The following is an 11,353-nucleotide window of genomic DNA, read 5'->3' as shown; positions in this document are numbered from 1 at the left end:
CTAGTACTTTATTGAAAAAAAGATAAAATTAAAGAGCAACTGAAAATATTTATAATTAAAGGGGGAAAATGATAATGAATAATGAAACCTAAGTAAGCGGCGCTGGGTGGACACGTGCATTGTTGAGGCCCCTGATTCCGTGTGTACGAAGGGGCAAAAGCACTAAAATAAAATAATAAACGCAATAAAATACACATAAAAGGCAATTGATCGATTAAAAGAAGGCCAAGAACTGGACGATCGTCGTTGCTGGGTCTCCTCCTCTTTTACTCCCCTTCTTCCTCTTGCTTTTCTCCTTCCGTAGACTCACGTCTATCTACTGGAAGGAAGGCGGAGGGAAGGGGGCGATAGCAACAATAACTTTATCTTTTTCTTCACTATCTGATTTCTCTTTGTTTGCCCTATCTTTGATACCGGTGCTAATATATCGGTGGATATACGGCGCTTTGTTGCTCGGTTAGTTGAGGAATTCTGGTCAGAACGATGAACGAGAAGGCCTCAGTTTCCAAAGAGCTCAATGCCAAGCACAAGAAGGTCAGTATTTTCTTCAGATCATGCCTTGTCTTGTTTCTCACTTTATCTTTTGTGCTTTTGGAGTATAAAGGTGTTGATTTTAAGAAAAATTTGGATCGATTTGACGTCCTGATTGTTGAAAAACGGAAATTGTGAGATCTGCGATTGTGGATGTCATTTCTGTGCTCCTTTTGGTGCTCGTAGTTGCTGGAGATCTGTGAGCTGTCTGATGGGTATTTCTTCGGTGTTCTTTGGTTTCCACTTTAGTACACTGCTATTTTTACGGTGCTATGTGCTCCTGATATGTTGAGGAAAAAGATCTGTCTTTGTGCTTCTCTTCGGAGGATTTGATGGTCTGATCCACTGTAGATTTGAAGATTTTTCATGAATTCTTGATTTGACCTATAGTCCGGAGGTAGATAATCTTGTGGGTTTAAGGAATAACTCAGGTGAACTAGAAAAAGTAGTTTCTATCTTTGGTGCGTTTTTGGATTTGAGTAGTTCAAAATTTTCCCTTCTGATGCTTCGGTTTGTGAAATTAATTCCCATAAAATTATCTCATTGGTGGAACATACTTGGTAAGTTTAAGTTTAGTACTGAAAAAGGATTAAGGATATATGTTAGGGTCTTATTCACTCATCTTAAAGAGCTAATGTGTAAAGAACTAGCTAATATAAAAGGATATTTAGATCTCCATTTGTTTGGTTATAAAATAATATATAGTCACACAAACTGAAAATACATTGTTTAGACAAATATATGCTAACTCGTGGATATTATTGTGAACTTCTCTGAAAATAAATATGACCATAACAGGGCATAGAACTTGAGTTTTGGATTTAGATGAAGTAATTGAAATGCGTGGAAACAGGTAGGAAATGAACAGAAAGAAATTGGAAACGAATATATTTATTACTTGGTTAATTGTGAATCAAAAGTAAGATTATTAACTTTGTACATAAATCACTATTTAAAGAAGATCTTATTAGTTATTAAAAAGTTCTTGTTGGTTACTGTTTTAATCATCATACATCAGTAACGGCTATAGGGTAATCCATGCTGAAGGAGTCAAGAATATCACCTAATTCTGTGTGGATGAAGTTTCATAGCTAAGATGGAAATTTTGGTGGGTATGAAAAATTGGACAAAAAAAAAACAATATATAACCGGTTTAGTCCTTGATAAGCTGACAAGTTGACGTTCTGAAGTTTAATCCTTGAATTTGTCAACTCTATATTTCTCTCCCAAAATTTGATTGTTGGTAGAAGTTGATGAAGTATCCACAATCAAGACACTTCAGCCATTTTGGGCGATTTTGTCTTTACAACTGTTCTGGATTTAAGTAATCAAACTCATAAGGGTAGATATAGAATAGAATATTGATAAGTCAAGCACACAAATCTCATTTCTCCAATGATGGATTAGAAAAAATCGATCACAAGAAGTTCAACACCCATGACAAAAGATGAGGATGAAATTCCCTTTCTTAGCATTAGTCATCCTGCTAGGAATTATAGGATAATTTTTCAAGTGCTTGTTATGCCATATGACCTTATGGTTGTGTGTGATCCCTCAACCTCTATGCTGCTAGCCTGCTACTGCAACTTGACAAAAGTTCTCATAAACATATAATTTTGAAGGCCATTACATCTAGGATGTTGAGGAAACATGGGGAGAGAACATTTATATTTGCAAATATATTGGCAGTCAAAAAGAATAAAATACAATTATATTTCTTGTGTGGTCCTGCTTTTGAGTCTGGTCTTCTCTGAGATGGTAGCTCGTTGCTTATCTTTGGTTCATGATAATGGTTTGACACTGTTAAAATTCATTGTCCTTTTGTTTAGACTTTCTGTTGATGTGGTTCATTATTTTATGTTCCTTTGGAATGCAATCGTCCAGTAATCTTTAGTCATTGAATAGTATTTGTCTTGCTTGCATAAAGCTTAGTGGTGACAGGCAAACTTTTGTAGTATATTCATTTTGGGTACTTGTGGATAATTCAAGCTGGCCCCACTTCAATAATCTTAAGAGGTAGCTCTACTGTTCGGTTGTATGTAGTTCATATTTATCTTATTGTTTATAAGGTTTCTCAGAGTTTTCCCCAATTTTTTCGCTTCTAGTATAGTTCAATTTCTTGTAAGCAAGTTTTTTTGGTAGTTTGCTTGCTATTAGAATAAAGTTATATGTAATATTGCCGTGGAACTACTATTCTAGAACTCAATGATTGCATAACTTTTGATATCACACTTCTAGATTTGCTAAGGGGCATTTTTTTCCTCCTTTTTGTTTTCATGTAATTTCAGATGCTTGAGGGACTTATGAAGTTGCCAGAAAACAGGGAATGCGCTGATTGTAAAGCTAAGTAAGTGGTGGAGGAGACAAAACCTTCATGTTTTTGTTGCTCAATCATAGAAGAAATTTAGCAATGATCTCAATGGTGATAGTGGTTGTTGGAAGACCACCACCTTAACTTCTCAAGAGCAATTACAGTATAACAGACAATTGACATATAGATTGTTTCATCAGTGCTAGTATCATAGGAAAAAAGCTATAGAAAACTGTACATGTTATAGACATATTTGTTGTGACCTGATGAGCATAAGAAATTGCTGCATATTTACTAGCATGGCTCTTCATCAGTATCAACAGTAGCAATTGAGTGCTTGGTTTTATATATTACATTCTTATTGTAATTTTAGAATAATTTTTCAATTTGTTATTCCTTGTTGTGTAAAAAATGTCATAGAATTTATTAAGCTATTTCTATAGTTAACTTTTCCAATTTAACTTGTTTTTCCTATCTATTTGCATGTAATATGCATATTCAGGTTAACTTTTCAATTTGAAATTTCTGGATGAGAGCAGCTCTAATCCTCTGATTTTCTGGGATACTAATGTTAATACTATCTACAACTTGGAAGATCTAAATGTAGAATGAATCAACTTGTTCATTTAGTTCTTGTCTATAGTACTTTCTTCTGTGTTCATGTTTTTACATTTTTCTGTTTGAAGTTAATGTTTTTCCTAGTGACAAACTTCATTCAGTTAATATTTTGCATGAAATAAACCTTACTCTTGTCACATAAACTTATTGAAACGGGAACCAGCTGTGAGATGTGTCATGATTGCCATTGATACTGATGTGTGCTTTAGTGGTCTTCATTCCAATCAGTTCCAGCCTATGTTTTGCTTTTGTAAATTTGTTGTAGGACCCATGTCATTTTGAGATCAATTGCCAACAAATATATTTGTTTAAAGCCATTGAAAGAATTAAAATTGGATCACGCCACCATGTTTTTTCAAGCCATCAGTCTTATTTTTCAGGTTTTTGGTTCCATTATTGCCTGGCATTTATCGTAGAGTTAAGCATCAATAAATGAAATCCTGTTTTTTTTTTTCCTTTTCCTTTTTGGCTGTGTGTGTGTGTGTGTGTGTGTTTTGTTTTTGTGTACATGTTGCAACAGCTTTAGAGATCCATCATCCAATTATGTTCCAATCCTCCTTTTTTTTAAAAAAAAATATTATTAAACTGTTAAACCTTTCTGCTGCTCTGATTTTGGTTTGTCATCTTGCAGAGGTCCTAGATGGGCTAGTGTTAATCTTGGAATCTTTATATGCATGCAGTGTTCTGGAATACATAGAAGTTTGGGAGTACACATATCAAAGGTCTTGTGCAGTTTCTTTTCACGTGGTTTGATTAACTTTTTAAAAACATTTCTTTCTATAATATTGAGATTTGTTTGTGCTAAGACTCTTGATTGGTTCATGATTCTTTTACAGGTCAGATCTGCTACGCTTGATACATGGCTGCCAGAGCAGGTTACATTTATTCAATGTAATTACTGTCTAACTGTATGGTTTGCATTATTCACATTTTACTACTGAAGACAATTTTATATTGAACTCTACTTGTTTTCTTCTTTTAGCTATGGGAAATGAAAAATCAAACAACTACTGGGAAGCAGAACTTCCTCCAAACTATGACAGAGTCGGAATTGAAAATTTTATTCGTGCTAAGTATGGGATTTATGTACTTTATTACTTCAGTTCATTTGCTTACATAAATGAATTGTCATATGATTTTCTCAGATTAGCTGATTACCTAAAAGTACTTGAATAACAATGTTCTTATTGCCAGATATGATGATAAAAGATGGGTACCTAGGAATGGACCATCGAAATCACCTTCAAATGCACGAGAAGAGAGGACAGCTGAATCTCCACAGAGGCACTTTGACAACAAAGTGAGTTCGAGAGAGGAGCAACTTAACAATGCACAGCTTAATGCCAAAAAAACTACCCCAGCAACACCTAAGCTACCCAGTCAGGTGAAGTAATCTGAACTATTGTTTGAGCTATGGAAGCTTTATGTACAAGTATGCTATTACATTTGGGATCTTCTTTTGCAAGTACAATATGTATATGATAGATTGATTACTGTTTGTTTTATTCTCATACTCTTGTAAGTATAATCCTGATACTTCTAGTGACATTTGCCACCCTAATGAGTCTGTATAATCTTAGGCTTTTGATTCTTAATTCTAAATATTAAGGAAAATTGAGGGCAGCTGAATTGGACACTAAACTGACCGGATGAATAATGCTGTTGTTCGAATTGGGTTTTGTCAGCGTATCGTGGTTTGCTGTGTATTATAAATATGTGATATTGTTTCCTTGTCCACACACACACACAGATGTACACACTTGACTTATCTTCATATTTACAATTAGTTAGTGTCTATCATCACCATATTAAGTCATCAACATTAAAAGTATTTGTCCTAACTATTTGAGCCGTGTACAAACTTATCTCTCCACTAAGTTCTATGTTAAGCTATGCCACCAATGATTTTCAAAACCAGTAAGTCATTTGTTATTACATCAATTTCTATTTGATGCCCCTCTATCTGTATATCTTCTACTCTAAGGTTGGATTTACTTTGGTGAAAGGTAGAGGGGGAAGGCGAGGGGAAGACCCAAAATTACACATAGAGCTCCATCAGTCTTGTATATTTTCCTCCTTTTACCAGATGCACGTGCCACTGTGGAAATAAGTTTTTTCTTAAATTTGTTTATGTTTATTGAGCAGAATTAGTCTGACGATGTGATTTTGCAAAAATCTGAAGATACTTCACACAAGATGAATATTTTGGCAGTTTTTAAAATGTTTTCTTGTTTATTCTTCCTATTTCAAGAACCCCCTAGCAGTCAAAAGGAGTATATTAGAATCATTACAAGTGATTTCCTGATTTGATCTTGGCTGGTGGCGATACTCATTTGCCTTCTCTCTCTCTCCTCTAGCTTGTGTTCTTCAAGATATTACTTTGTTAAGCACAACTTTTCTATCTCATCATTTTTAAGTTACAACTGTTCTATTATGTATGTTCACTCTATCTGTGTTCTGCATTATTTCTGAAATTTATCTTAACATACTTCATGTTATCAACAATACCTATGGAGAGCTGCCTAACAAGCATGTTGATTGCCATGGTTTGATGGAGTAACAGGTATCCACAGTGACAAAAGTTGAGCCTTCTGTGCCCAAGGGTGGCTCTTCACAATCTCCAGAGTCTGCACCAACCAATGCAGATGTACCACCAAAAGTTAATACACCAGCACCACCACCAAAAGTTGATACCTCAGTGCCACCTGCAAAAGCTGATTATGTAGCTGATCTTCTCAATATTTTTACAATAGAGACACCTACTGCAAATGGCTCAGACTCATCTTCCAAGGATGATAATTCATGGGCAGGATTCCAATGTATGTGTTTGAGTTTTTTTTGAAAGGTTGTCAAGGTGCTTTGTGATATACAGATAGTGACACAAATCAACTCTTTAAAGCTCTTTTGAATTAGTGCTCCTATGGTTTATCCGTTCAGCTTCTGTGATGCTTCTTCATAACTGTATGATGGTACTTTTGGTTTTATGTTTACTTACGGTTTTAATGCACCATGTATCCAACAGCTGCTGCGATGACAACTTCTGCGACCCAAACAGGTAGTTCAAAACCAGTGGAAAATAAACCTGCAGTGGGAATTCAAGATTTATTCAAAGAGTCTCCTGTCCTGACACTATCTTCAAGTCCAGCCAAGGCTCATGCGAATGTAAAAAGTGACATTATGAGCCTTTTTGAAAAGGTTACTTGTGTGTTCTGCATATATTATTTTGAATTTTATTCATCTGTTTTCGTATACTCAAGTTTCTCAGTAATCTGCATGCTTCTTGGCTAGTATAAATTAAGAATTTATTATTGTTTTGATAGATAAGACACATGAAAGATTAAATGCTAAATTAGAATCTCGGTGGAAAACAGTAAAAGTGAAAGGTTTAGGCTTAGTAGAGTAAATACAGAATATATAGAATTTAAGTTTAACAATACTAAACGTAATGAAATAATTGTTAAGATAGGAGATGACGAGTTGTCTAGAACTGAGAGCTTTAAGTATTTATGATTATTTTTGTAAAACGATGGAGGGATTGAAAGAAATGTCTTACATAGAATACAAGTAGAATGGTTGAAATGGAGGTTAGCGTCTGGTGTTTTATGTGATCGTAAAGTATCTCTAAAACTTAAGGGAAGTTCTACAAAATGACAGTTAGACCTGCTATGTTCTATGACTTTGAATGTTGGGCTATGACTCGGGTACATGAGCAGATGAAAGTTGTAAAGATGAGGATGTCAAGGTGGATGTGTGGACATATGAGGATGGACAGAATAAGGAATGAGCATTAGAGAGAATCGAAGTTGCATCTGTTAAGGAAAAACTTTGAGAGATACGTTTAAGATGGTATGAACATGTACTTAGACGACCAATAAATGTTCCAGTTAGACAATGTGAAACTATGACAAATACGCACATCAAACAAGGGAGAGGAGGAATACCAAAAAAGACTTGTTAGTAATAATAAAATAAGATAAAATTTATTTAAATATAGATTATGATATACTAGGGGATAGAGTATAATGGCGTAGAAGGATCCATATAACTGACCTCACATAGTGGGATAAGGCTTGATTGTTGTTGTTGTTGTATCCCCATGCTTACTGTGCGCACAAAAGTGCAGTATCCATAGATAAATGCAAACCACAAAATTGAGTTGAGTGTTTTCATATGTTTTCCATGTTTTTATCTTTAAATGGTTCAGTCATCTTTGTAGGGAAGTTGAATCATGGGGCATATGTGTTGTACTTTGTTATAGAACTCTTTGAATAACTCAATATCAACGAACTAAACTGTGGCAATTTTACCACCTAAATAGTTAAAGAGTATTGCCATCTTCCTGCCACTACAAGTTTAACTAAAGATTATGATTACTCTATTGTATATGTAATAATGTACACTCACTAATATTCTCTATTTCTTTTTCAGTCAAATATAGTTTCACCATATTCCATTCACCAGCAACAGCTTGCATTTCTTTCCCAGCAGCAAGCTCTTCTGGCAGCTGCTAAATCTGGTGTTCGTCCTGTATTATCTGGAATTTCTAATCAATCAGCTGGGACAGCCTTGATTGCACCTCATATGAATGCCATTCCTCAAAATTGGCCAAACTTAGGTCATCAAACCCCAGGAATAACCCCACTAGATAATCAGAAAAGTTCCAATCATTTTCTGGTAGTGCCCTGATTCATTACTTGCTAATGCAACAGATAATTGGTTATAACCCTTCCTTTTTTACTCTGCAGACTGGGATTGCAGCACAAAGACATCCTTCAGTGAACTACAACAATATTCAAAAACCCGGGTAATTGACCACCTTCATTTTTCCCTCCAGTTGATCTCCCAATTTTTATTTCTGTCAGAGAATGTTGATTACCTGGTTTGATTGATTCTGCAAGTATTTTGGCCTCGATGTGAGTTTTTGTTTCCCAAATCATCTGGGATGGTTTATAATTTAATACAAAAACTAAGGGTGCACTTGGTTCCCAGAAGGGAATGATAGAAGTGGGGCATGGGAATGGAAAGGTTTCCATACCCCCCATTTTGCTAAGTAATGACCCATTCCTATGTTTGGGGGATTGATTCCGTGGGACCCATCACTATTTATCCAAACCAACCACCATAATTCCATTCCCATTCCCCATTCCCATTTCGTCCAACCAAGCACCCCCTAAGTCTTGCGTCTTGGCTACTTTGTTGGATATTAGTGGTTTTTGCAAATTATGATGTTTGTACCAGTATTGTTTTCACTGTGTTTTTTCCTGCTCTGGTTCTCTTGTGGTTATCAAGCCATGTAATGTCAATGGTGCCAATTGTACCATTCTCGTACAGAAACAAGATACTTAAGCTAGAAGATTGATCAATATTTTGGTCTGCATTTTAGGTTGTTTGTGGGATATCTTTAATCGCATCAAGCCTGATTGTTTAATCTTGGATCCTCCGTTCATCGTTTAGCTCAACTTGCGCAATTCATATTCATTGTCTGATCACAATCTATTCCTACCTCAGGATGCACCATGCAGGGGGGCCTTCAGCAGTGAATGGAGTAACCAAAGCTGTTGCATCTTCGTCTCCTGCGACGTCTAATAAATCTGGAAAAGACTACGACTTTTCTACCTTAACCCAAGGGATGTTCTCCAAACATTGAAGTTTATTCTCAGAAGTTCCATGGTTGCTATCTTTATATTGCACTCGAGTTGAATTCCAGGTGGTCTGGAAGCTCTTGATGGGGCAATTTGCTGCCACCTCTTTAGCTTTCATTTGTATGAATTATGCCCCATTTCAGATGTTTCTTGTAGTGTGCATTGCCAAATATTAGATTCAGCAACAACAAAAAAAAGTTCTTCCCATCCAAATACATGTTCATCTAATAAGTCACATTGTGTTGAAGATTATTTAACTAGCCTGTCAGCATCTGTAAATACATTACATTTTCGTCAGCACAGACGCATTTATGTTAGAATTCTTATAATTTTTCAAAGTGGCTATCTCGTTTCGTTCTGGATGCTTATCCTGCATTGTCAAGGAAATATCGTGACTACACTTCCTTATTCCAAATCCATTTTTAAGTAGGCAAATTTATTAACTTAAAAATTTTAATTAAATTAAATTAATCCTATATGTTTATAATTAAATAAAATTAATCCTATATGTTTAGTTGAGGACGATGGATTTAAAAATTGAAGAAAATTTTAGTTTTTTTAATATTTATTTCATGGAAAAAGATGATCATGCGGAGGCTCGAGCCGGATTCTACTGAGCGGCTGACAAGAGCAGGGCCCTACTGTACAGTCGGTGACTATGTTGAACCGCTTAACTAAGTTTGCTAAATATCCATTTCACTTATGTTACTTTGAAAATTATCAAATCATATATGGGATATCGATTTTATTCTTAGCCTTTTCCCTCATGGCTGTCGTGTGCATTTGAACTGTAAGAGAAATTTGAATCACGTCGATATCTCTTTACGACGGGCATCTGAACCAACACCGATGGTCGACAATGGTGCAACTTTTTCGTCAAATCTAAACACCATGTCTTTTCCAACATTGACGTGTTTCGACAGTTTGCAACACTGTGCAGCAACAATTCAACGAAGACAAACAACACTCCTCTCGACCATCTCCGACTGCAAAACACAGGTATGTTCTTTTTCCCTTTTTTTTTTTTTTTTTTTTGTTTTTTTTGTTTTTTTTGTTTTTTATCAGTGCTCAAATCTTCATGTAGGGTGAATTCCAACCTCAATCAATCGACCAATCAATTGGTGATGCCCAATCGATTGACCGATCGATTGGAGATGCTTTTGTGCTTGCGATTTAGGCTCCCAATCGATCGACTGATCGATTGAGCTTCGGTTCAATCGATCGGCTGATCGATTGACCTCCCTTGACTTTCTTAACTGAAGGTCAAGGGTTCCCAAATCCAACATCCGATCAACTATGACATGTTGGAACTCCTCATGTCTAGCATTCGGTCAACCTTGACATGCTAGGACTTTTTCACCAAGTGTCCGGTCAATCCTTTGACCCACTTGGACTTTTCTCCTAGTGCCAAGTGACCGGTCAACCTTTACCCACTTGGACTTACTGTCTCGTGCCAAGTGTCTGATCCTCCATGACCCACTTGGACTTCCTTCCACCAGATGTTCGATCCCATCTGTATTTCCTTGTGCCAAGTATCCGATCACTCTTTTGACCTACTTAGACTTCCCAATAACAGGTGTTCGGCCAACCTTGACCCACCTAGATTTTCACGTGCATGACTTCACTCACTTGATCTTTCTATCTTCCTAGCTTCATTCACTAGGACTTTCCATCTGTCTAGCTTCACTCATCAAGACTTTCACCTAACTTCACTCACTAGAATTTTCACCTAGCTTCACTCACTAGGATTTTTCCACTGTCCGGGTTCACTCACCGAGACTCTCACCTGCTTGACTTCACTCATTAGTACTTTCGCCTAGCTTCACTCACTAGGATTTTCCCTTCTGCCAGCCTTCATGTTGGGCTTGCATTTGTCTAACCTCCAGTTAGGACTTTTCTAGTCAAGTAACTGGTCATTCTTGACCTATTTGACTATTCTTCACATCAAACTGGTCAAACATTGACCAGAGGGGAATTGCACAAATAATCTTCCTAATCGGACTATTGCACATGTAATATCCATATATTGTCAAATATCGAAACTCACACATCAAGACTCAAGCTTGATCCAACTCAAGCTTAGTCAACTTGGTTAACCCTGACTCAGGGATATCCAACCCCAATCGATTGAAAAGATTGATTTTGGCTGCATAAGTATGATTTCAACACTTTAAGTCATTTATAGTCTCGTTAATCATTCCTAAACCCTTGGAATATATTTATATACATTTAAGGGTAATATTTTTGTTGA

The 11,353-nt window shown here is 36.1% G+C and overlaps 1 protein-coding gene across 1 annotated transcript; it reads left to right on the top strand.

Annotated features, from left to right (window-relative positions):
- Window positions 1-202: 202 nt before the first annotated feature.
- On the top strand, window positions 203-9,440 carry LOC122056246 (ADP-ribosylation factor GTPase-activating protein AGD5-like). Its single transcript, XM_042618098.1, has 11 exons — window positions 203-534; window positions 2,820-2,878; window positions 4,092-4,182; window positions 4,297-4,351; window positions 4,443-4,533; window positions 4,655-4,844; window positions 6,024-6,279; window positions 6,483-6,655; window positions 7,889-8,134; window positions 8,206-8,264; window positions 8,969-9,440. Exons 1-11 carry the CDS (start codon window positions 484-486, stop codon window positions 9,105-9,107), a joined length of 1,410 nt encoding a protein of 469 aa, XP_042474032.1. The 5' UTR covers window positions 203-483; the 3' UTR covers window positions 9,108-9,440.
- The last annotated feature ends 1,913 nt before the right edge of the window (window positions 9,441-11,353 follow it).

This window comes from Zingiber officinale, chromosome 3B (genome assembly GCF_018446385.1).
Source record: "Zingiber officinale cultivar Zhangliang chromosome 3B, Zo_v1.1, whole genome shotgun sequence".
In the NCBI taxonomy this organism is placed as follows: domain Eukaryota; kingdom Viridiplantae; phylum Streptophyta; class Magnoliopsida; order Zingiberales; family Zingiberaceae; genus Zingiber; species Zingiber officinale.
Note: the sequence above shows the minus strand (reverse complement) of the source record. Positions and strands in the feature narration are given on the sequence as shown.